The sequence below is a fragment of the Rhopilema esculentum genome, chromosome 4 (assembly GCF_057945365.1).
Source record: "Rhopilema esculentum isolate cy_ngs chromosome 4, ASM5794536v1, whole genome shotgun sequence".
Classification (NCBI taxonomy): domain Eukaryota; kingdom Metazoa; phylum Cnidaria; class Scyphozoa; order Rhizostomeae; family Rhizostomatidae; genus Rhopilema; species Rhopilema esculentum.
In genome coordinates this window covers 7,318,023-7,345,452 of record NC_142818.1, presented here as the reverse complement: position 1 = coordinate 7,345,452, position 27,430 = coordinate 7,318,023, and the positions used below count along the sequence as shown (strand labels likewise).

Sequence of the window (27,430 nt, the reverse complement as noted above, 5' to 3'; positions counted from 1 at the left end):
AAAAGGAAACTTTTGTACAGGTGTCAACCTACTTTACTTCCATTACTTAGAAAAGTGCGTTTTCTCTGATGTTTCTTAAATCGATATTTGGTTATTACAAAAGCTGGGTATCTTCAATGACACGTGAAACAAGCATTAGGACAGTCAAGGAGTTTACAAGATAAGGTATGCAAAATTCAAGGGAAGATCGCAGCAGTGCTGCCGCTCGCCTTGGTACTCGAAGTGTGGAGAGTTTGCTTAGGTTGATTAAAACTATTTAAGATCTTATGATGATCAGGTAAGAATGATTTGTGCAATAAACTAATTCTGGATGGTTTAAGGTGAAAAACAACGGAGTGGTCTCCTAGAAGGATGGAAAATGAGTGAACTGCGGTTGGAGGTGAAAAGAATCCAATTATTTCTCAAAGGTTTACTCAGGCGAAGGCAGCTGGGTACAATAAAATGAGCACTTCTTATCCATGCGGCAAATTGCCTTATGCTCAATTACGCAGGATCTGCAGCCAAAATACAAAGTAATGTAGCAAACAAACTTACATTTTCGGTTTACCTGAAATTGTGTAAAATTATTAAGTCGGTTTGTTGAAAGCACTCAATTTCCTGTTACCGATAGATATAGACAAATCGTTTTCTAAGGGAGCCCTCGATGATGTTGTTGAATAGTTCTTTGTAGACATTGAAACCTAGTTGATTAGAATTCATGATGCCGAATAGTCTTCTTGATGGAGTTTGCGGCTTGGGTTTAGGACTATCAATCAATGGTCGTGACGATGTACCATTGCTTCTTCTTTGTTGAAAGCTGCAAATGCACAATGCCATACGCATCAGCATACCTTAAACTCAAAACGCAATCACGATTGCTATTGCATTTGTCAGTGTGGTCTTTAAGGTGCCTGTTTTTGTTTGCTAGATACCTAATTGTATATACAGTCTAGATTTGTGCGAAATAAACTAGGTTAAAAGAAACTAAATGAAAATGGTCCGATCAGCAATAATTAAAACTTGTTATATGTATTTATCTGAGAGATCAATGCAAACATTGACAGTAGCAATGTAAAAAAAGAAATTCAATCCCTCAATTCCCCTACAGAACTTATAGATTGCGCCTCATATGGATACTGTTGCAACAAGCAAGATGTTTTAGAAAATGCTTCTGGCAAATTTAGGTAAAAGATACAAGATAAATACAGACTAGAAGAAATGCACGTAGACAAATTTGGAAATTCGATTCGATCGTCTTCTATTAGACAAGGTTCAAATCTGACAAAAAAATGTTCTGATACCTTTGCAAAATTGCAAGATTTTTCCAAACAGAGAAAAATTTACAATGGATTTTTGTAAAGAATCCTTGATTAGTTGATTATCTTTCCCCAAATAATTTGTTCTCTTTGGTTTCTATATCTAGAAAATTTTATTCAAGAAACCTATTATTGACATTTATTCGCTTATTCTTTCCTTTTGTTTTTTAGAAAGAAATAATTAAAGGAAGAAAATTTATGATAATGAAAGCAAATGATAGACTAAGTTCATTGATAAAACAATAATAATATTATTCTTATAATTGCTTTTTCTACCCTGAAAATAGAAATATGATTCCATAAGGCATGAAAAGACAATGTTAAGAAATAAGGAACAATCACTCATGAAGAAAGAACAAATTCACATCTCAATGCAAGCATTCTCTCCTTTGATTAAATTTGCTTACTTCAATTATTTGGAAGTGAATCTGCTTAGATTTTCCGGACCTTTGGGCTAGAATCGTGAGGATATAAAAGACATACACAAAGCCGAGGTCTGACAGGCAAGTGCTAATTTTCAAACTGTAAACAGCTGTTGAATAGAAAACATCTTGAAAACATCTGCTGCAATGAATGATTCGCTAGTACTGTTTGCAAAACATCAAAGATAAATCCGTTTTGTTCAAATATGTACATCAAGGACTACTTGCTTAAAATATTCTCTTTTCATCTGATTGAAAAATTAAATTAATTATCCAGAAAATATTCATCAGGAATCTAGAAATTATCAAGTGATTTCGCTCCAAACGGAAAATTGTCTCAAAAGATATTTTAAGTAAGTCAAAAGGTATTCACAACTTTAAAACTTTTCCGATGACAGATAAATAGAATGACAGAATTGATCACTTTTTAGAAGGCTTAGTTAACTGTTATTTTATCAAGATTTGCTTTTATGAAAGGAATTGCATCAAAATATTACCTTTATCACATATTTTGTTAAAAATTTAAATCTACCTAGCGAAGCAATGTTTAAATCGAATGAAACGATGTTTATCATGTGCATGTCAAGTGTATTTGGAGCTGAAATAAGAGGTTTTGTTCCGAAATTTTCACTTTTCACAGGCATTGTACCCATCAATACTCTGTTGTTGTCCGCTTTCACACTTTTTACAACTATTGCGTTGGTTTGATAGTGTGGGGGGGGGGATGTTGGTAGCTGGTGAAACTGGAATATTGTTTTGGGGTATTTTAGGGTGTATAGGTTCTTAAATCATCGAAAGTTTGGAGGTTCAAAAGTAGTACCCTTAAGTACAGGAAATATGTAACCAATGAGTTATCAAACATTTGTTATGATCCGAATGACAGTGCAGTTATAGCTCAGCTTCTCACATCTATCACGTTTGTAGATGCGGAGGAGAAGCGAAAAATACTTCCCACAGTGCCTACCGCGTTTATCTCTTTTCTACTAACACCTGACCACTAACAACTTAGTTGGTCGATCCAAATACATCTGGAACTATGTTCTGGTAAAATAATAATTTTTTGGCAGTCATCGAGATCTTAACAATGAAAAAAAAGTCAATTTGCGGTTAAACATACCAAAACAAAACTGCTGACTCGTATTGTTTTTTTCAAAATAAAACATGTTATTTGGAACTTGAAAATGCTTGATGACGTAGATTGTCTTAAAACTCTGCCAATAACTCATTTCATTACATTGAGATCTTGTAAACAGTATATTGGTGAGAAAATTGTGCAATTTCAGCTTTTGTTATCCAAATCAATATTTTGCAAGTGATTCTAACTTATGCCACTGTTCCCAATAATATATTTTTATTAGATTAAACTGAAGGTCAATATATAACGAAGACTATTTCAGTATAAATATTGCTCAATAAAGTCTCAGCTAGGAACATAGTTGATTACTTCTTAAAGCCAATTCTCGTATTTGAATAAATCTCGAGAGAAATCTCGAAATTTATTGTGCTGATATATGGCAATATTCTTTTAAAATTCGTAATAAGATTTCCTAACGTTTTTTGCTAACTTTTAAGCTAAAGAGTATTAACACAAAAGCGAAAATCTCATAATCCTCACCCACAAAGTTTTTCACCTGACATCCAAAAATAAGTCAAATCTAGAGCTATACTTAAGCAGAATATTTCTGAGCTGCCACCTTCCTCATAGATGAAATGATCTTTAACGTGACGATCGGTGGTTCAAATCCATTTTTACACAATTTGGAGGCATCGAAGGCTCCTCCTCTGTAACTTTTTAGCAAAAATACCTGTTAATTGTTGTCAATTTCTGCTTACTCTTTGTCGCCTAAATCAACCCGACTCTGTTTCTATAAGGGGTTTACATTACGTCATAATTTTTGGCTCACATGTTTTGGAAAGTTTATCGCAAACATCTGGAAGACTATATAACATGCTTAACTGAGAAATCAACTCAATGTTAATTTACAAATCTTACAATGCATGATCTCATGTTTGCTTCAATAATTCATTCGACTAACAAATTAAGTAAATGTGATTTGCCATGTCAATAAACATGTTTATTACAATGCAACTACAATTTATTGAGTGCTGGCCGTATTGGAATTAATGAATTTTCAAGGCCTACCTCAATAACACAACATTCAATTCTATTAAAAAGGTTTTGTCGGGCAGACATACACAAATAATGTTGTCAAAACTCTATAACCCTATCTATAGATTGAATATAGTTTTGAATATAAATATGGACATTAAAGAGAAAGATCTTTTATGAAAAGAATGGGAAGCAATAAATAAATTCCCTGCACTTGAAAAGAAGCTGGCAAGAAGAAGAAGAAGAAGAGTGTTGAACCAAAAAAGCTTATTCTTCACCCTGACAAATTTTTAGCAACTCTTGAACCTGTGTTATCAATTCTTCTTTCTTAGAATTCGCCTTCACTTTGATATTTTTCTCTCTCAACCACAAACGCAGCGTCGTCACATTCACTTTCTTCAGCTAAAAAAACAAACATAAAAGGTGATAAAAAATAGTTTTATGAGAACATGATCTTCTTGTCATTCGTAATAAGCTGAAAAATAGTATTATAACACTAAGTAAAAACATAACGAATGAATTCGCTCCAAGACCCTACAGAAAAAAGCTGAACAAGCAAGCTAGGTCTATTTCCATGTTAAAAAATACTTCTCAGAAAATGAAGAAATATAATCAAAAATAATAACATGAATTTCCCTTTTTGATTATATTTCAAGAGAAGAGAATTTATTGTGTCGTAATAAGTTTTGTTTACAGACCAAATCTCACATTTTGAACGACTATTTTTCGGCTTGTCAAAGACCACCTGAGTTGGTGAGACGTTTTATTCATGAAACCAGCCAATAAAAAACCATCAATCGATCAAAACTGACATCTTCTAGTCTAAAGAAAATGTATCAGTGTTCACGCTAAACCACTAGTAAGATACTGTCTAAGTTTTTTACATAATTTGTTTTCGTAGATGTTTCAAAGATAGGACACATTCACACAAGGGTCTTTTGGAATTACGTTGGAAGAATTCCAAACCGGCCAAAGCCGGAGAAGTGTAAATTTTTTTTAAATTATGAAACCAAAGAATTGGAAACATTTATTACGTTTTTACCAATGTGGATAGAAAATCAACCGGCATTTTTGCCCTTTTCGATTAGTCCAATAATTCTGTTGCTAAGTAGAAGGATTTTTGAAAAATGGCACTAAAATGCGGAAACTGAGAGTTTAACATCAGAAGAATATTTGAAGACAAAAGAAAGTGACCTAGCATCTGAGATAATTGCTCTTACTAAAAGAAAACAGCTTATGGTGACAAACAGATAATTGTGACATATCAAGATCTTGACTATCTTTATTCGTTGTTGACCAAAAGCAGATAATAATAGTCTTGACGTTTCTACCCTAAGGCAATCAAAGGTTCGCACCATAAGCTTCCGTGGGTCTATATCACTGCTCTATTAACAATAACAGTATGTTTACAATTTCGTACAAAATAAAAAACACCAACAAAATCAGTGATCTAAAATTTGTTTTTTCAAATGGAGAATTTGATAAAGCAATAAAATATTTTAAACGCCCTTCGAAGAAAAAACAGCATGTTGGTCAAAATTTGATGTGAGCTGCGATCCAAAGATTGCAATATTTTTCTAATATCTTTCTAATACCGAATTTGGCAATGAAATTCTAAAATTTTACGGTAGAGAAGATAGTTTTTTTATTTGCAGCTTTGGTTCAAGTTATAGAGAAGCCCGAAATGTATGCACTTAACACAAGTAGGCCGCACAATGCCAGCGAGAGTGCATACGTGATGTGCCTTACTCGGGTTTCCGATAAAGTTCTTACTACAACAATCCCTCTCCGTTATATACTGTGTATTAGCATTGTAGTACCTTGTGTAAAGAAATAAACCCTGTCACGAAGCTATAAAGATAGTTAAAAAACATTGATTTAATACATTAGGCGTTGGGTTCATAAAACAGATAAGTTACTTACATCGTTTAAATGCATAAGGCCATTGATTTCCTTTGATTTTCTTGAATTCGACTGTTGTTTTGGGGTGTTTGGGCTCTTTACTTTACTGGCAAGATCTTTTTCAGCGATGAGATTTCGCTATATAAGATAAAAAATGAGAGAATGATTAATAGAGTTGAATGAATTCATCCTTCGCTGGATTTGGATCGGCAACTTTGGTGGATTGTTATTTGTTTTTCTAGAGTTCTTAATTAAGCAACTTTTCAAACATAAGTTTGAATTTTTTTGTCTTCAGTTTTGCTTTACACTTTAAAACATTATATCATCAGTTTTATTGACCATAAAGCTCCAGATTTTACATTTCTTGCAGAAAGGGCAATTAACAATGGCACTAACGCTAGAATTAGACAGCTTGAAAACTCTCTACCTTATTCTAGCTCTCGACTCCAAAGGAGCCATGCATGCAAAAAAAATTTCAAGTTATGCAGGCAGTATTTTAGATAAGGAAGAGGCACGTTGATATTACATGTACAATTTGTGTAGTCATCCCTCCAAGTGTTAGGGCCATCCCTCCTCTGTTTAAGAGTTTTCTACTGAAGAGATTCTGAAGAAGAATAATGTATCTTATCCTTATATCAACCGGGAAGTTCAATTTGATCGTACGTGTCAATGGTCTTATTCAGTACGATGCAGCAATTAGATTTTTAAAAGCAATTATCACCAAAATCTAAAAGTAGAAATGAATTGTGAGAGAAAGCTTTTTGCAAAACCAGATGGTTCTTTTTGACGAGAAAAAAGAAGGAGATAATGAAAATTTCTAGCAAAAAAACAGCTGCTCATTGAATAAATGCAAAAATGCTGGAGAACATGCGCGCCTGACAGCTGGCAGTGTTCTCAATTCGTTGTACGACGGTTGTTTTCAGTTCACTTTCATAACTCCTCTACTCTTCCTGTAACTATTAAAGAAAATTTCAGATGACTTCGCGAAGTGTTAGCTGTCTCTCAGTAACAAAGGAAAGGAAAATATGAAAATAGGCACAGCCAGCTAAATTTGCCTGAAACATGTTTGACAGCGCAGGAAGATGTGATACGGAGACTGGCAGTTGCACATCTGGTAGCTTTCACGGTGCCAACAAAGAGAAGTTTATGTAAAGTGCATTGTATTATTTCCATTTGCTGATAAAATTTACTCGAGAAGTAGCAGACCAAGCCATGCAGCAAGTTCTGTTGTGCAATAACATAGGAGATGGTGCGAGCAATTTGTGCTTCTGACAAATTTATTCTCCGTGCTTTTGATGAAAGTGTTGCTTGATTGTCTGAGAGTAGTAGCGAAAATTCATTCTCCGATATCTATTATTGTTATAAATAACGGAAGTGAAATATAAAGAGAAATTCTTTAAAAACACTACATCTACAACTTTGAATAACATTTTGAATGAAAGAAAAAAAGTTTTCTGGGAATGTCTCTTTATCTTCTTTTGCGCTATTACTAAAAAATTATATTTTTGAAACTAAAAAAAATGGACACGAAGGAAACTATTTATCAAAGAAAGACAAAAACAAAATCTTCGGTCATTCTTTTGAAATTGTCAGGTCTTGTTATTTCAAAGAACTGAATTTTTCACATGTTTTGGTCAAATTAGAATGCCACAAACAAATGACCCGCGTCAAGGTAAGAAATGTAACAAAAAGCCTGATGGCCCAAATCATATGAATCAGCGTTTTTTCTAGGACCTAGTTAAGAAAAAACAACCTTAGCTTATCCCCGTGTCTGAATTGGAGAAACTATACAGCTAGTTGCAACAAATTTACACTTATTGAGTAGAAAAAAACCCATGATTTAATTTGCATATTTAACAACGAAACCATAATGCTGACAGCAAGGAGATTTGATACTCTTTTAAAATTTTGCCACAAAGAGCCTGGGGAGCTGATGAAACCCATAGCCTCTTAGCAGTAATCACAAAATTTTTCTTGTAAAAACTGGATCAAGCATTGGTAGCAAGATAAAGGAGCAGTTGTTGCCAGGCAGTCGCTAAATAAATTTGTGCGATTTCACCGATGATTTCACCGAAAATTTTCATAAAATATGAAACGGCGCCGTTTGAAATATTGTTGTATCAGCCATGGTATTTTTTATGTTAGCCAAATTACGTCTAAACTTACACTCATTATCGGAGCAGCCTCTTCTTCAACCGAAGACTCTTCATTGCCACAGGAGGACACCATTACGGTATCATCGGAATATTTAGCTTGCAAAAGAACTTCATGTGCTAATTTTATGGCCAACATTCTTCTGTCTGTTTGAGGGGCAGCATTGATAGTTGATGGAATAATTTTCTCAGATATCTTGTGATGACATCGTTGAACCGCAGGGAATTTTGTAAGTGCCATGGAATGCTCTCTTTGGGTTGAATTTTCAGAAAGCTTTCTCTTTCGTTGTTGCAAACTATCAAAACTTTTATCAGATATCAAAATTTGCTTAGAAGAGGTACTGTATTTACTTAAAAGACCCTTGCCAGTCTGATGCACCTTCCTACAAGCAAGATCCTGATTGCTACTTTTCCACTTCTCTCTATCGAGACAGTAGGCCAGTTTATCTTTAATGCTGACAAAACTTGCTGCTAATTCACCATTCTTTCTTTGGGCCGCAGTATTTTTCTGCACAGAATCAACTCGATGAGTTATCCCACACATCTTGCGAACTACATGTTTTTCTTTAATCTCTTCGCTTAATTTAATGTCTCTTCTTTGATCATGAACCTTTACATGTTCTTTCTCCTTCGATTCAACACCGACCCGTGAAATATTTCCAAAACACGGAACAATTCTGTCTCCTTTAGACTCCGTGACTCTCTTTGGAGCTACAATAAAAACATTGACAATTCTAATGGAAAAATTACACACCCCAAGTACAAAAACTCGTAATATCAAGATACGAAAAGAAATCTGCATGGGTCACATAGAGTAGGTGCTTTATCCAACCAAGGCAGACTGCTTTGTTTCGGAAAATAAATTCGTTCTAAAATGTCAGTGTAGGCTCCTTTATTAAGTTGCTTTATAAAAAAGAGCCACCATCAATGAAGCAAAGTCTATCTTTATGATAATTTGCTTTTGTAGAAATGAATCCTTAACTCTTCAATGACATGGAATATGAGAGAGCAAACGATTGAAAAATATTCTAATCACGACACTGGTACCAATAAGCACAACGTACAAATAAAATTTACTATTTGATTTATAGGAAATTTACTATACTGTTTTTAAGTAGCAAACTATGAGCTCGACTAAACAATGTTTCAAGGGTAGATCATTGCTATTAATGGTTTGGGCTGCTTTGTCTAAATCTAATCCAACTACATCAGACAAAACTGTCACCACCTATTAGAAACGCTAGACGCCATTTAGGAGCGAAAATTTATTTCTTTGAACTTTTTGAGATTGTTAAAAACCATTTTCTTTATTGCATCAACATGTGTCTACAGTAAGTCTTAATCTATCACCTGCTGGTTTGTAGTGTGTAGTTGAACAACTGAAACGCATCTGTTTGGGTATGGAACTAAAATTTAGATTGTGGCTACACTATATTTGATCTTGGGCTCCATTTGGATGTAATAATTCTAAGATTGTAGCAATTTTTCATTTAAACAAAAATACTTTTGTCAAAGGGTTGGTCGGGGAGACAGAAAACTGAATGCTACAAATTTGAGCAACCAGGCTGATATATACGTTCAGCTTGGTGTAATTTGTTCCAATGTGTGTATTGAATAGTGTACAGTTTTTGAAGACTGGTTAAATCCAACATCCATAAAATCCATCATTCACAGTAGTTGCATTACTGACAATGACCCTTGCACTTTTAACCGACAACAGAAAAACAGCAAAAAACGTCGTCAAAATCTTAACGACTCCTTCTTAGCACTCTTAAGTGAAAACATATATATTTAAAGTCATGCAAAAGTCCTATTGGAAGGACGCCATTGATATGGTGAGTTTCTTGTCTACAGTTACAATGCAATATAATAGTTACAATAGATAATGTGAGTGTTATCAGTTTGCTGCAATTAGAAGTAAATATTTTGATTGAAATTGAAATAAAATACTTTGTACTTTTAATAGAAACTGAACTCTCGTCACAAGGAAATTATTGTTCAAAGTATTGCATTAAATGTTTTGCCATTTTATATTCTGTCTTACTCTCTACTCCAAAACATTAAGCCTCATATCATTTGATGACTCTTTTCAGAAATTCCCTTTCCGGACCTTCTAATTGCTAGATCGGTTTGATAACTAAACACAAGCGATTTATTGTCGTCAAAAGGCGAACAGAAATCCAAATAGCATGCTCCAGCTGTTTTCTGGAAGCTACAAGGACAAAGAGATATGTGGTAAGTTTGACTGGTTCCAGTGGGATACTATCACTAACTGCATGTTACTGTTAAATGTCATTCTTTTAAGATTTATCCATCTCCACAAGCACCATTTTCCTGAATGTTTTAGGGATCAAATGCTGTTATTCATTCGTCATTCGTCTTGTTCTCATTAATTTTCATCATGAAGCATCTACTGTTTCTGCTTTGTTTGTGTCATTTATATGGCAGAATCGCGTTGCGTCATTTTCGAGTTACAATGCGTTTCTTACTGCTGTTGTTTGTGCACTTTATCGCATTCTCCCGTAGTTAACTAGTTGATAGTTATCTTAACTCTGTACTAAAGATAACTTTTATTGATAGAGTTATCAAAAATTTTGATTTAGCTGAAAACTTTAAAACAATTTCATTAAGTAATGAAACAGCATCAATTTGCCAGTCAAGGTAAAAACATATAAAAAGCAACAACTTTCATGATTCTGTCAACGCTCGATTGTTGTAAATAGTAGTGTTTTTGCTTGCATGGATATTTCAGAGGTGTTAAAATGGATTCAAGAATTCACCAGAAACAGAATTCGGAATGCCACTTTTGTCGGCAAATCTGGGAATCGGCACTAATTCCAACAAAAATTTTCGTCAGCCTCGCCCACCCACCCTACTATGCCACAAAATTTTCAGTACGAATGATTGAAAGCTACAGCCAATGTTTTGAAGTGTAGCATTAACTCTAATTGAGGCCATCGGATGATATCCACGTATCGCTGGCAATCAATCGCTCCCTCCCTGGAGTGGCGTTACCATTGAAAAAAATGCAAGAAATCTCGCGAATCGCCCCACGCTTCTTTTCACCACAAGATACCATGATCTCTACGTATGGTCACTCAAAGCAAGCAGATTCCAGTTCAAAGTCCCCAGCACCAGTAAGGGGAGGGGGGAGCGGGGTGGATTTGTGCAGCGGAGCAGCAGCCCTCTTGGCTTTGCGAAATAGGGGAATTTTCTTCACTTCATTGTTTGTTTTGCTCTCTTTCCCGGGGCTTCCCCAGGTTGCCCTTCTCGAATGCAGGCTCCCTAGTCCAGTTGTCACATCATTCCTGAAATGATTTGTTAAAATTGTGTGAATGCGGCAACTTCGTTGTCAGCTGTCACGCCAAAGTAAATCGTCTATTTAAAAATGGGTCTGTTCTGACCAACAATACAGTCATGGGCGGATCACCTTGACCGTTTGTGGTTAAAAACATCTTATAGATCCTGTATCTCTATTGTTACAATTTTATTTCTCTAGGAAATTCTCTAATTCCAACACTGATGCGATATATCTCATTTGGGTTTGATTTGCTAAAGGAAATATTTAGCTTTAAGAAGTTGGTCGCTTGTCTTCTTAACATTATGTGCTTTTTTGCTTGGCTGCAAGTGGACAGGGTGAAAATTCCGTTATTCACTTAAATTCTTAAATTACAATTATGGTGCCCTTTAAGCGGCGAGAAACAAATTAAACAGTCTGGACAAGCGTGGCTTTTGGAATTTCATGAAATTACATAGTTTCAGAGTGTACTAAACTGGCACTTAATTGTTTTAGACAGAGAAATCCGTGGAAAAGAAAGAAATTTGCCGCACAGTAATTGTTTCCCGAAACTTGCGCTTTGAAGTTCTTTCTAAATAGCTTTTGAATCTTATTTTCAAAAGTTCCTGGATGAAAAGGATGGAATAAGAGCAACGTTCGTGTGAATAATTTAAGGAAAGAAATAGAAATTCTACAGGTTTATTTTTTGGAAAATATAAAGGAATATGCAAAAATTTATGAAACTAAAATGAGCTGAAAAATATTGCATATCCTAGACAAGAATTATAGCAAAATATTTCGTAATAAATTGATCGGTATTGTACTCTGCAAAGACTTTTTGTGTAATGAACGTATTGTAGCAACAAAATTTTAGGTTTATTATGTTAAGAAAAGGCCACGGGGGCTGATAGCAAAGCTCTGTATAAGGGAAGACCTGAGATGCTAGGAAGAGAAGAAAATAGTGTTATCAAAATTGTTGACATTAGTTTGAAAATAAGGTTATTTGACTCTGGATTTAAAAGGACGGTTAATATTTCATTTCAATATTTAAGGGATACTTTCACTATCAGAATATCAACCAAGAGAAACATGATTAGCTGAAACCCAACCACTCTCGAAATCCAAAAGGAAAAAAGGATCTCTGCCGTAGGAAAGTTTCTTGTATACCAAATGCTGAAGATTTTAAAACATTTGAGCACCCAAATGGTTTGAAATAATAATTCCTAACGACTCACTTACAGAAGAATTTTTAAGCAGTTTCCTAAGGTCGAGATGCATCAGTTCTAGGGTTTCTTGGTCTTTTGGTTACCTTGGGGCTTTGTTTCATATAGATGGTATGTTATCAAAAATGCGTGTGTACTGATGGTTGATCGGAATGATAAGTAGCATTAAATGTTACATCAAACTGATACCAGATTATTGACAACAACATTTTGGTCGGTTTCTCATCAACTGTTTTCAACACAGTTTTAGCAAAAGAGTATCTTTTTAGAGAATCGCTATTTATTTAAGACTCTTTAAAGGTGCCGAGATTTGACTTGATTATTTACGTAGTGGAGGTTTAGGAAATAACCAATCGTAAAAACATTTTTCGCAAATTTTCTGCGTGTAGCAAATCGCTATTCATGTCACCAACGGCGATTACCTTTCCTTCTGAAGACAGGCCTGGCCTAAAGGGAAAGTAAAATCTGTCATCTTTATCTTCTTTCTAATAATTGATCTCACCAGCTGTTTATCGTGTTAAATTGCCCATTGAAAGAAGAAATTGGTAGCCTCAAAGTTGCAGGGAAACATGTGTCCTTTGCATCTATTAACTGAAGTTGTTTAAATCTATATCTGTTGTCACGAAAATGTGTGATTTTAAAATCTCCTTTTGCAAAATGTACGATCGCCTTGCTTCTTGTGCTTATCTTAAGTTCAAGAAATGAAGTCTTTACTACCAACACAGGTGAAGATTTTACACGACTCATTAACATCATCGAATAAAGTTTCCTTTATCTTGCGCTAAATGTAGCATGATCAACCAATCTAACGGTTGAATACAAATTAGATACTTAAAATTTCAGTTCTAGCTTGCCTAATTTGCAGGGTTTGTGTATTGTGAAAACTTATCTGTAAAAATAAAACCAATCTGTAAAGTACATTGAATTGATATTTAGTCGTAAATTTTTTTAAATTACATTGTCTGATGAATTCAAAGGCAACCCTACTTTTTTGCAGTACCGGTTTTCTGTCAAATTTCTTTAAAACTAAAATAATCTGATGGAAAAAGATTAAAAATCTAGATACTAGTTTTGACAGTAGACAAACTAAATAAATTCAATTTTCCAATGATTTATTCTAGCATTTAATTTTGAGCTACAAAATTGAAGGGACTTTTGATGTGAAAAGTTCAGCCTCATTTGCTGAAATCATTACGGACCATTTCTGATTCTTCAGGGCACCTGGTCAACTGTAAGTCTTGGACCATATGAGTCTTTTTCTTTTGAGGGAGAGCAGTACGTATATAGCTCCTTCTTACTCGTGATCGTATATAAGATGCAGCCTTAACTTTACCCGTATCAGCAATGCATATATACAAAGAGAAGTGTGAGCCATTGACACGCATGGCAGGAATCGAACCTGTGACCAGCGACAGTATACTTTGTTGCTCTACAAACTGGGCAGCTCAACCCTGTTCTGCACCCAAAAAAAGACAAATACTTTGTTTTAGTCCTTTTGCACAGTAGCCATTGACAAATAGATCCATTACTACCCCCCCCCCCGCTCTCTCTCTCTCTCTCTCTCTCTCTCTCTCTCTCTCTCTCTCTCTCTCTCTTTCTAAATCTAGATCAGCGTATGGCACTCCTGACGTAAATGCCGATCTGATTCCACTCATATTCGGCTTTTCTGTGCGACCTGATCATCATGTATAGGCGGCGCTCCAAAAATGGTTCATACATCGATTGAAAGGTTCAAACATGACTACTTCAGATTAACATCGCGGAAATTTAAATAAATATACCAGCCTCCATTGCCTCTATTGCAAAACGGACAGTTCTTCTTATTGCGAAATTTTCTCAAAAATTGTCAAATTCTTTAATCGGGATTGCGTCATAAATTATGATGTTCTTCAAGCCGCTATGAAGATGCAGTTAACCTATTTGTAACGGAGCAGCCTTATCAAGAGGATCTCGAGAACCTCGAAGACTACGTTGTAACGATAATCAAAAACAAAACGAACGAAGAAGAGTTGTAGAGTCATCGCTAAGTAGTTTTTAAGAGCTATCGCTAAGACATTTGTGTATCGGAAACACTTTTATGAGACGAGTGGATTGCTTTAAACGTCTTAAAAAGCTTTCACTTTACTGTTTATATTTAATAGAATAAACAAATTTTAAAGTTAAATATGTAAAAAAGTTTGGTTATCATTTCTGGCTATGCTAGGATTCACAAGCAACCAAACTTTGGTAAGGAAACGATTGTATGCAAAGACCGCAAATTTATATCTGCTGTTAGACCTATAGAAACACTCGTATTGGCTTTAACAACCATAAAATTTCCCGATATTTTTCCCGGCCTACTACTGGCTTGACAGACGTTGTTAATACTGGGTTGAAAGAGCTTGCGTTTTGTTTGTAATTTTCTAATGGCTTGAAACAATCAAGGGAATGAATCTTTATTGCAGAAAACAAAAAACAAATGTGGGACACGTTACAGAAACAAGCTACAATGCAGTCTTCTATGAATTACACAACAATTTCTCTCTTTTGATGATTCTGAGCAACGTAGCGGGGCGTTTGTTTCTTTACAATTTGATTAAAAAATGGGTAAAAACTTTGCCAACTTCTACAGCAAAAGCCATAACCGAAAACAGTGTCTCGAGTAAAAGCATTTGGCTTGGCAAAACATTGTAGTAATATTACAATCGTTTGGCCGTCGGGGCGCTGTTCTCGGACAAGTTTGAAGAAATCAGCAAACTAATTCACATGAATCGTTTAGGTCAAGCTAAGGTTACGAATATAAACAGCCACAGTATGAAGGCTTTTGCTGATAATATGGAGCGGCTCTTTCCCTTGTTATCTCCCATCATCCTTATTATGAACAGTCACACTTATTTTGATTTGAAACAATTCGTTCTTAATTCTATTCTTGATAATATCTAACGAGGCGCCACGTTTTCCAAGTTGAAAAGCAAGTGACTGCAAAAACTTGCTAAATTGGTCACTTTTTCGAATAAAAACGGGCCAGTTGAACACCTAATTTGAAAATAACTGTGAGCTGACGTCTGAAAACAAAATTTGACTTTCGAAACCGTAGCGAGCTCTCTGCAACCACAAGCATGGAGCTTCTACAAGCACCAGGTCACGGTTTATATCAAACGTGAAGGAAGCTGCTGGCAACTGCACGTAGGAGACTTGGCAATTCGACCTGATATCAGCTACAATTTGGGAGTAATGCCTAGAAAACTAGATTCAAGGCCGTTGAAAGGCAGATAAAATAGATTCAAGGCCGTTGAAAACAAACTTCTTGCTAAAGGTTCATTCTCCTAAGACATTCAAAATTAATGGCTTTGGTATATAAAAGAGGATTGAAATTTATAGAAAATATTGTAGTATCAAGCAAAACAGAGTTTAATTTAACTTCAATAGTAGGCTGGTTGTTTAAACAAGCTCTTGAATAGCTAAGAAATCTCTATGTGAACGACTAGCGGCCTCCGATTGGTCAAAAACAAGGAACCAATCAAACGCACCATTCCTCTGCTCGCACAACTTCCGATCGGCATCTGGGTATAATTTCCATTCAACTTTCAGACATTATCTGATATTTTATGACTTTTTAGACCGTTTTTTTAACTTTTTTATATTTTATGTCTCAACCTCTATGATTCAAAATAGGTGCAAATATGCGCAATCTTAAAAAATTGTCAAAAGGAATATTGTGCGTAACCAAGTAGGGTGAGTAACAAGCTGGATGAGAAGCAAAGACTGCTCAAAAATGGCTCAGAAAAGATTCTAACCGCCTTCTCGATTTTCACGTTATTATTTTCCCTGACTGCAGCGTCATGATTAGAAAAATTAAGTGCTGAAACATTCATAGTTTGACAGCAGAGTAGTAAATTTGCTATTTGTTTTTCTTTGTTTAAGTCGTTTGTGAAAGCATGTTGCCGATAGCAAGTTAATTTTATATATTAGGGTTAATCATTAATCTGTTTGTCATTTTCTCACCACCCTTTCACCCTCTCAAACTTTGAAACTGACACTCAATGTAAAAAGTCAATTTGAAATGTTTGAGTACAATTTCCAACTTCTAAATGATGCTTGTATATCATTTTTTCTAGAAAGGTTTCAAGATAAAAAAAGGAAAATTTAAACCCCCTATTAAATTCGCACTTTTCTAGGAAATGCTAGAAAAGTGGGAGAAAAATGAAAAGAGTCACAGGCGAAATTAATTACCATTCCTGAAAAAGCTTTGTACTGTTAGTTTTTTTAATGGTTCAATGGTGCAACAAAGATACTATGGTTTTCACTGCAATCATCATAAATATCATATCCCAATGAACATGATGGATCAAATAGAAGCATTCAAAGTGGAGGAGATGTGTGCTTACCTCGAGGATCAGATTCTTGTCGATTAATAGCATCAATATTTGTTTTTGTAGTGCTTGTATTGTTGTATCCAGGAAGATCCAAACGATTAAACTGTTTGAGCTTTGCTTTGGTACTTAAAAAGTGTTTGCTTTTCTTGGCCTCACAAAGAGCAACCTTAAATGGAGGATTAAGAATATCAACAAAAACCGGTTGGCTACGAATTCGTTCTTTTGGTTTAACAGAAACGTCTTGGTAATAGTACTGTTAATTAATTAGCAATTCATCTCCCAGACTAAGACTTGAAATTGAAAATGAAATTTAATACAAACAGTGAAACTTCTATATACGTCTAATGCATAGCTAGTGGATAGAATGTATTTTTTGTGGATATTTGCAGCTCAATTTTTTATGGAGCCCATAAGTGTACGAAAGAGCCTTATTGATTCTCAAATTGTGTGGATGGATATCAAATTCTTTTCATAAGCCTCCTTCAAAACTTAAAGGGCCTCTTTTAATCTAAATAGCTAAGAAAATACAATAATATCATTGTTTATTTTAAAAAACCCTATACAGTTCTTTGTCTAAGCACTTTCTGCTCTACACTTTGGAAATATACTGCATCATGTAATACCAAAGCAGCTATGAGATATGAAGACTACGTTTTAGCTGTAGCCTGCAACCCTAAATTCTTTATTTCGTTACAATGGTAAGTTTTGAAGTTTTGAAGTTTGTCTCCTGTCAAAGCCATATAATACGTTTTGAACTACCCAGTTAACCTCAAGAATTCAAAAATAAACTGAAGATGCTTATTATCAAAATTGATAAGTACAGAATAAGGATGACATTATAGTGAAAGATTTTGGCCTGTCTTTGGTATTTGTTTGATTCAGGTACCAACAGTCAAAGTGGGCACATCGCTAATGTGACTAAGACATGTGCAAATTTCCAGGCTGAATATGAAAAAATTAAAATACAATCATGGCTCTACAAGACTTGGGTGAATCTGACGGAAGGGTTTAGGGGGTTTGACAAGCCCCTCAATTATATCTTGAGAGGTTAAATGGTGATGAGAGGTAGAGAGGTAGAAAAATGAAAAATATGAGCATGATTGCACTCATCTATGTCTTTGCTGGTTAGCTGTATCTTTCAAGTCCTCCCCCCCCCCCACGCTAGCAGTGAAGACAAGAAATTGACGTTTTTCCCTTGAGTTGTTATACTTATGTTTTCCAAAGCTGATTAAATTGACTTGGAGAGTGACTGAAGGCACAACCACCCCCTCCCCCCGGAGTTGGATCTCTGATTAAGCAATATCGTTGGTCAATATCCAAGCCGATGTATCAATGGCATTAAATCTTGTAACTGAAATGTCTTCAATTAGAATATGTTTTAATATATAAGCCTTACCACTGGAAAAAGTGTACTGCTACTAAATCTTGCCTGTATACCACAGAATGATGGCATACGCTGCACAAAGTCTCGCATAAAAGATTGCATAATATCTTCATTGTTACATCGAGAGAAAATCACTGGTTCGCAGCTCCTAATACAGTAAGATGGGTATCTTGAATAACGGGTTAAGAGAAATCTTAATATGAAATTACTTTTATAGAGGTTTTTATTACGCTCATCTGTTGCTAAAATCTTAAAGGTAACCAACTAAACCTCGGCTAAGACCTCTAAAACAGAATTCGAGCTGTTGGAATCAAAATGGCAAATTCTCAAGCGTTTTAGAGCATCTGCAGGCTAAAAGAAACAATATAAATCTGAAGGCAATATGAACAGAAAGTGGCGGTATTTTAAGCATATAAGGTAATGGAAAAACAGAGTTAAAAGAAGGTTTGTATCAAGGTCTTGCTGCTTCACTTCGGGAAAGTTACGCTATTGGAAGGGCTCAGGTACCCCAAAGGAGTAAAATTGTGGCAACATTCGAGCAAAATAATGAAGTAGCATAAATGAAGAGCTTACGAAAAAAAAATAAAAATTGAATAGTTGAAAAGAAGTTCAGATGACAGTATGAATTAGAAATGAAATCATTGCCTAAGAACTGAATTAAGACCAAGGTAAAATATACACCAATCTACTGCTTGATTCAAAAGAAATACCTCTGAAAAAACATGGAATGCCTAAAAGGAAACAATAAGGATCATTAACCGATAATTGAGAGAGAAATGGGCATTGTCACGTTAAATAGAGACATTACATTGTGAAAGGATACGTGTATATCTTACCGCTAAAAGAAGCTACGTTGTAAAATTCACTGCATCCTTCTGCTGGCAAATGTATGCCATACTAGAAATATGAAGAAAATGGGCTTGCTTTAAAAAAATGAAACAGTCACCTACTAAAAGGACAGTCATGAAATTTGTAAAAGCTTATCACATAATCATCATAGATTTAGGCAAGTTGATTTTAAGGTTCATCTACGTATTACAGAATATTGATTTGGTAATATTGTAATTTCCTGGCTAGAATAATGGCTAGATGCAAAATAATACTTTCATAACTGGCTTTCCTCCTAAAATGAATTCAAATAAATGAGAAAAAGAGCCTATAGAGCTTTTTTCTTAAGTCTAATCATTTTCTAAGGATATCTAAGATCTTGAAATTTCTACAGTTTATTATCATTGAAACCTTACCATCAGCTTCCAATGTTGGCGCAAATCGCAATAGTCTTCAAATGGAGATGAATTTGGAATATTCTTCGTTATTGATGCAAGCCAACCACGTTTTGTACTGCGAAGTAATTTGAAGATTACAGGATTTTACAAATTTTGCATTCGTGTCAAAGTGAATAAAGTCATGATTGTTAAATTTCATATCATATCATATCATATCATATCATATCATATCATATCATATCATATCATATCATATCATATCATATCATATCATATCATATCATATCATATCATATCATATCATATCATATCATATCATATCATATCATATCATATCATATCATATCATATCATATCATATCATATCATATCATATCATATCATATCATATCATATCATATCATATCATATCATATCATATCATATCATATCATATCATATCATATCATATCATATCATATCATATCATATCATATCATATCATATCATATCATATCATATCATATCATATCATATCATATCATATCATATCATATCATATCATATCATATCATATCATATCATATCATATCATATCATATCATATCATATCATATCATATCATATCATATCATATCATATCATATCATATCATATCATATCATATCATATCATATCCGTTGGTGCATCGACACAAGTTGCTTCACCTAACCGATACAAAAAATCTAACTTTTCATATAGCTTAACAGACTCAAGTACAAGCAGCTCAATGTTCTGGGCAGGGAATGGACAAGAGAAGTTCACATTTCCCAACCATAGAGCCGATGCACCAGTCTTACTTTAGATACCTAAGTTACCTGAGAGGGCGAGAGAAAACATGAATGAATAAGGGGCCTAGTCTTTCCTAAACGGAAAATAACAAGAACTTTGAAATAAGCTCCTTTATGTAAACAGGCCCTAGCCTAATACAAAAGAATAAACAAGGATTTGAAGAAACACACTACGCTTGATATCGAAAGGGGAGGGAGGGAGGGAGGGAGGGAGGGAGGGAGGGAGGGAGGGAGGGAGGGAGGGAGGGAGGTGGAGGGAGTGAGGTGGAGGGAGTGAGGTGGAGGGAGTGAGGTGGAGGGAGTGAGGGAGGTGGAGGGAGTGAGGGAGGTGGAGGGAGTGAGGGAGGTGGAGGGAGTGAGGGAGGGAGGTGGAGGGAGTGAGGTGGAGGGAGTGAGGTGGAGGGAGTGAGGGAGGTGGAGGGAGTGAGGGAGGTGGAGGGAGTGAGGGAGGGAGGTGGAGGGAGTGAGGGAGGGAGAGAGTGAGGAAGGGAGGGAGTGAGTGAGTGAGTGAGTGAGTGAGTGAGTGAGTGAGTGAGTGAGTGAGTGAGTGAGTGAGTGAGTGAGTGAGTGAGGGATGGAGGGAGGGAGGGAGGGAGGGACGGGAGCGTGGAAACAGCATACGAAATAAGTACGATCATCCCGACCCAAAGCAATTAATTACACCCATCTGAGTCAAGAGAACCACACTTTCGTGCAGAATCCCAAACTACAGAACTCCTTTTTCTCTATTTTTCCCAATGGCATCAAAGAAGCACATAAGGACTTAATTACCAAACTGAAGCATGGCAATTGACACCCAAATGAGAATAATACAAACAAGCTATAATAAGAACCCTAGCGAAATCAAATTCTACAACATCCCTCGTGAAATTAACTCTGGTAAAATTTCATTTGATCACAGTTTTAAACCTAATTTTAGATCATATTATTGTAAATCATATTATATAATATGACTGTATATCATATCAAATTTGATTATATCATATTATACTTTATCTTATAAGGTACCTCGGAAGAAGAATGCATGAATTGTTTTCAAGTATGCTACCATCAATAACCATGTCAGACCGCGCTGCAAATCTCTCTAGTACTGAAATACGGCTGCAGAAATTTCTCACCTGTAACAAGACATCACAAGCTGTTTTATAAAGGTAGGAAGAAAATATGATTTTCAAGAATTCATATCAAATGACCTCAGTCTCATTGCCAATATTTTATACTATTCAATGTTACGTAAGAATGTGTTTCAGCCACATCGCATATCTACCGCCACAAGATCTAATGGTGTAGCTGTATTTTGCATAGACCCTAGAAGATGTGCCATAAAAGAGGTGCGCCAGAACACGAAAAGATGAATCAATAAAGTAATGCTGTGTGATTCAGATTATGTATCATAATGTGACAAAAGATTTGGAGCATGCTACTCTTCACAGATTATCAGGTCATTTTCGAATCTGAGAGGTGTAAAATAAACCGTAACAGGTTTTGAACTTTTTTATGTACTAAAATATAAAATTTACCGAAAATTATGCCTAAGAAATAATTTTGACTCTATTTACCACAGAAATTCAAAAAACCATTGCAGTTAGTGTCGATATTTTAGTTGTATTCCATTAGAGCAAATGTTTGAGATTTTTGGAGTACTTTCCAAAGCCTAGTTTTCGATGGATGGCTTTGAAAATGACTGTAGACTGTAGCAGAAAAGACATAAAAATCAAATAATGGCCGCCAAGTTAGAGACAGATTTGAGCAGGTGTGCAAACCAAATTCGTTATTTTGAGCATAAGCTGAAATTTGCAGAAATGAGCAGACAAAGCTATCGTGTTTGATTGAATGTGCCTCTATACACAGAAAATGCTATAGTAAATCGAATGCCGTTGAAAATCAAATTTCATGACAATTCCACTTTTCATTTAAGAATTTCAATCCATGTGAATGCCTCTTTAAATAATTTGAACTTTTCATAGAAATTAGTATTAAGTGACAAGATTTTCATGGCAATTAGCTATAGAGGTCTAACACAATGAAAGTTAGTGTGTATCGTTAGGACCCTTCAGTGTTATGAAATGTAGCAAATATTGCCTTGGAAGCGATTAACAGAAGTTTCTACAAGCTAACAATCAGATAATCTTTCTTTACATGAGTAAGAATTTCAGGAATTCTTATTGAATAACAAATTCTGTTTTAGGACGGCCAAATAATCTTTTTATCTTGATTGCCTCAAGGGCAGTAAGCTATCATTTACAAGCTTTTAGGTAAATGAATCCTGAAATAGAATAGATAGCATTGATCCTGTGCAGTTCTCTAGAATACTAAACTTGATTGCCTTAAACCAAAATGTCTTGTGTAATCTATATGGTCAACTAATGGCTGTACAGATCAAATCTATGCTTTTCTGAAAATATTTTAGCATCAAAAAGCATTAATTACCTGGTAAAGCACTTCATCCATAATAAACAACATGTTACTAGGTTTAAGAAAGAAACCTTAACAAATTCATCATTTGTCAGTAATTGTGTCTTAAACTCTGGTTTAATGTAAGCAAACATACTTAAAATGTCATTTTGGTTATTTTTCCTATTTCTTAAACAAATATTCTTTCAATGTAAGATTTTTGGGTCAACAAAATATTCAAAAAGAATTATTCCATTTTTGAGAACATAGATAGCCATGAAAAAGAATCTGTAGAGAGAAGGGCCTTCCTTTACAACTATCAGCATAGTTATCATTCTTATGTTATCATTAACATATTTTAATTAATCAGCTAATCACTATAAAAGTCGTATATTTCTATGATCCTGATGGATCCATCTATGAACGGACTTTGCCTTTCTTCCGTAAACAGTTTTCAAAATTGAACATCAACTGTAGACTTGTATTAGCAGATACAGTGAAAACTGACATAATCAAGAATATCGGTATCTCTTTTTCCTAGCAATTTAATTACACACGCCGGCAATAGGCACCCATTAATCCATTGTAAAATATTACGCAGAAATAATACGATCCAAAAATGATTGCATCTGACAAAGGTGATTGAATTCATCCCTTGCAAACGATCCCTGTTTATCTTAGAGATCAGAAAGTTTGCAAAGACGATTCTCAAAAGACAGCGACATGTTGATAGGAGTATCAGTAAGGATTACTCTAAATCAGAAATATATCTCAATGCAAACATGACGGCTCTTTTGTATTGTCGGATTGGCACATCGCTAAAATAAGCTGTGATTTAAAGATTTCGAACAAAGAGAGAAAAATTAAATAAGACATAAATATGATTATCGATGCAGCTTTACGTAAAGGGGTCTTATAGTCATTAAGGTGATGTACAGTTACCGTTTTGCGGCCTAACCTTCACCCCACCGCAAAAGCTGGGAAACTGTTCTTGGAAGCGAATTGTTTTATCAGAAATGTTCAAGATCAGGTCAGTAGTGTAACACGAGGAACCTAATTCACTAGGCCTTGATCGATTCGAAAAAAATGGTTTTGGTTTACAAAGCACGCTAAGATCAGGTTTCTTCTCTATTCCATATCAAGAAACTTATTTCAGAACACATTTTATTGCTGTAATGAAGGCATAATCATTGAAAGTCTCGGCTTCCATCTACAGTAGCACATTCATGAAAAAGACACCTTTCGAACCAGAGATTCCGTTCATTGTTGGGAGATGTCCTTGACCTTGAGAATACTTCTATAAGGCTTTGACCGTTAAAGGTACTATGTTCCGAATCCCGATGCATTTCGCTGGTCATTTAAATTCCCATTGGTTGAACTACACAACAGACCTATTGTTACGTTCCCCACTGGCAACGTAAGGCTAATCCGCAATGTTTTCTCGATCATAAACGCCTATTGTTAACTCTGAACGTTTGACTGACGGGACATAGTGCCTTTAAACAAAACATTTTAAGCAAAATTTCTTATCCTTTTTTTGTAGGTGTCCGCTATGAAGATCTGTCCGTCAATGGAGATTACACAGAGTGTTATTACAACTGAGAAACACTTTTTGGCTAGCCATATCATGTCAACGAAAAGATAATTCAGAGGTCTTGGCTATTTTGTATCAAACCCTCTTAAATTAACTGCTTCTTTTGATTGCAAACAGTAGTTAAGTTGTAACTATCATTTAAAGTAGGGTGTCACGTAAGCTTGATTCTTTTCCTGCTTTTAATTAGGCAATGTACTGTAACATTTTTAGTGTTTTGAACTGTTATACGATGATTTATATACATAAGGAAATGACAACAAATTGAAAAAAAAATCAAGGAAACGATGTCTCGGCTATTGTACATAAAAATAGGAGCCTCATTCAGGCGGGTGAAGGAACATAACACTGTAAAAAGCGCAAAAAAGATATTGCCGCCAATCCATCCGATATGATAACGTGATTTGCTCTTTAAAACCATAGGAAATAACAGATAAGAGTCACAAAGGTTCGACAGGAAGAAAGACGAGGAATGGATAACGGCTCAGTAAACTAAGTTGATAGAGCCCCAAAACAGAATATACACGAACATTTGAAAAATCTACGATAATGTGAAATGTGGGCTATGGAACATGATCCGTAATCCAACTTCCAAAATAATTTTACTACATAAATCCCATAAAAAGTTGAGTGAAAATGAAAAAGGAAGTTTAATAAGAAAAACAATCTATTGGCTATGAGCGATCTATTCTATTCTGTCTTAATTCTATTGCCAAATCATCTATTCTATTGCCAAAGAGTTTAAAAAAATAGCTATAAGAAGAGAGTCATGTTGATGATAGCGAAAACTTTGAACCAGAACTCTTTCTGTCAAATCGACAGCCTCGACTTCTACAGAGGGGTGGGTAAACTGTAAACTCGTGGCTATTAGGAATATAGCCATTTCGTTCTTAGAAACTAAAATTGTGTTATGAAAAAAATCAGTGATCCGGGTCTTACAAATCAAATTTGGATACTGATGATGGATGACTTATTAATTGATAAGAGAACATTTGCTTAGTTAAATAAGTGCGGGAACACGGACGAAATGTGTTTGTCAATATTATTGTAAGGCAGCATGCTCAGCCACGTGCAGCTGTTCTGTTTTTCTCTTTGTTTGCAGTGTCTGATGGAACGTATTCAGATATCAAGAAGAATGCAACGGTTAACATAAATACACGCGGAAAACAAAATCCTAACAGATCAACAAGGATCCGGGAAAAGTATGGTACGAGAAAGAATCAAAATAGGGCCATACACCACGGAATCAGATGAACCTATTCATAAATGTCATGTCTTTAGAGAGATAGCCATAAATTTAAGGAGCATCCCGCATACAGCCTTCTCAAGACTGACAAAAATTTGGACAATTCTGAAAATTCCTTTTTCAAAACCCTCCTTATGTTACAGAAATAAAACTGGTCTTAATTTTTTGGGGATACGATTATGTAATTTCATCAAAGGATGGAAATCCGTTGAAAAAAACAAATTTAATGCGCTTCATTCAACTGTGGGGCTTAGGTGTTACAACCATCAAATCGTCTTCTGTGATTTTAGGCGAGAAAAATGAAGATTCCTTTTCACAAGCACCCTACCCTGAACACTGTCAACTGGCCAAACAGTTACATGATACACCAGCGAAGCGTTCTGCCGTATGTGCTATGTGGTGATTCAATAAAGAATCTGAGAGGATTAAAGCTTGATTTTGAAATATTTTGCAGAACAGGCAGTCTCATTCTTTGTGTTGCGTACCAACCGATACAACATATGCAAATAGCATAGAAAAAATCCATAAGAAATGAACAATGACAATCGTTCATCAATCGGTTTGTTATTAAAAACCAATGTGCAAAGAAAACAATTCTTTATCAGGGGCGGTGATTCACTTTTACCTCAAAATATTTTATGCAATAAAGAGTTTTGGAAGGACTTACGCAAACAGAGCAAGACCTTCTCTTGACAAATCTCAGAAATTGTATAAAAAGACAAATGTATTAAAGGAAAAGAGATTAAATGATACGTAAAATTATATTAGAAAGAAGGTGTTTAAAAAAGATCAATAACAATTTCACACGATTTAAAGGCAGTCTGCCCCCTATTGTGGTCAACTTTACTTTCACGGGAGTAAAATTCATGCACCGTTGAGCTTGATCGATAATTAAACGATTTAAACCAATCAAAGACAACTTTGATTCCAGAGCTTTTGAATCAAATGGCTGTGTTTCCATTGCAGTGAAGCTGAGGCTAGAAAAATTTGGCTCCCTGTCTGGTTTCTGCGACAGATATGTCAACAGCGAAAAAAATGCTTCCACTATCATCATTCAATTCCAGTAATTAAAACTTCTTGCCATAGCTTTTTGCTCACAGTTTCAAATGTCGTCCGCTACCGCAGCTAGGCCAGCCAAAGCAAGCATCGTAATCCGTTATCCATTAAGGCGGGAAGACCTATTGTTCATATTAGCCAACCATTGAGGGGACAGACTGCCTTTAAACCACACTATTACATATTCTTGAATAGTTTTTGAAATCATACCTCGCATGCTGGAAGCTTGACTTGAAATGCTCGCAAAGATAAACATATCTGGCTTGTAACTGCGATGGAAAAACCTATAAAGTAAAAAAATTAGAATATAGGCAAAATATATTTAAAAGAGGATACTGTGATGACAGACTCAAAGACACGTGTAGTAATCATATTGCAGTGACAAGCGTTTGATAATTAGACGATGGATTGCTATGATATTCCGATATTCTGAGCTGCTAAATAATATCTTAACCGTTTTGCAAAATCTCCACAGCCCAGCATTAATTTGAGAAAAAAACGCGGCTGTCGTAATTACATCAATCACAATAATCTAAACAAACTGTTGTCATTGCTTTATAAAATCATAGTCTAAAAGAAAATATCTTTCTTATGACGATTAACTCTTCTTTATATTTTTCTATATTAATCACTATATTAAATTATTTTTATACTGTTCGAATGAGCTGTAACCCTTCAGCTATTGATTGACTAGAGAAATTTCAAATTGGTTTGCTACCTAAGTTTTTAAAACTCAAAGCAATCTCAATCCTAGTTTCATGAAACAAATTTCCGTTCTGAAAGACGTACCTTACCACCTTCGAAGCTGCAGAAATACTTTTGCACCGAAACCAAAAACAACAGGTTATGGTATTGAAAGTGCATGTTTTTTTGGATCTAGGATATGGCATGCTATGCTATCCTCTATAAAAGAGTCCCAGACACTTAACAACTTCAAAAGAAAAAGTCAAAGCTACAATTTTGATTGCAGTTGTAGATTGTGTAGAT

The 27,430-nt window shown here is 35.1% G+C and overlaps 1 protein-coding gene and 1 long non-coding RNA gene across 2 annotated transcripts in view; one reads left to right on the top strand and one right to left on the bottom strand.

Annotated features, from left to right (window-relative positions):
- Window positions 1–83: 83 nt before the first annotated feature.
- The window catches only part of LOC135691087 (uncharacterized), a 52,730-nt gene continuing 25,383 nt past the window's right edge, over window positions 84–27,430 (bottom strand). The window contains exons 6-14 of the mRNA XM_065208839.2: window positions 26,654–26,727; window positions 21,165–21,274; window positions 19,366–19,462; window positions 18,945–19,018; window positions 18,134–18,290; window positions 16,750–16,903; window positions 7,896–8,593; window positions 5,751–5,867; window positions 84–4,229 (exon numbers count right to left, since the gene is read on the bottom strand). Of these exons, the coding sequence (XP_065064911.2) occupies window positions 4,095–4,229; window positions 5,751–5,867; window positions 7,896–8,593; window positions 16,750–16,903; window positions 18,134–18,290; window positions 18,945–19,018; window positions 19,366–19,462; window positions 21,165–21,274; window positions 26,654–26,727 (1,616 nt within the window). The 3' untranslated portion in view covers window positions 84–4,094. The remainder of the gene's footprint in view (window positions 4,230–5,750; window positions 5,868–7,895; window positions 8,594–16,749; window positions 16,904–18,133; window positions 18,291–18,944; window positions 19,019–19,365; window positions 19,463–21,164; window positions 21,275–26,653; window positions 26,728–27,430) is intronic.
- On the top strand, window positions 8,571–27,232 carry LOC135691093 (uncharacterized). The gene is made up of 3 exons (XR_010516727.2): window positions 8,571–10,117; window positions 21,161–21,307; window positions 24,094–27,232. It is a non-coding gene; the product is annotated as an uncharacterized LOC135691093 (long non-coding RNA).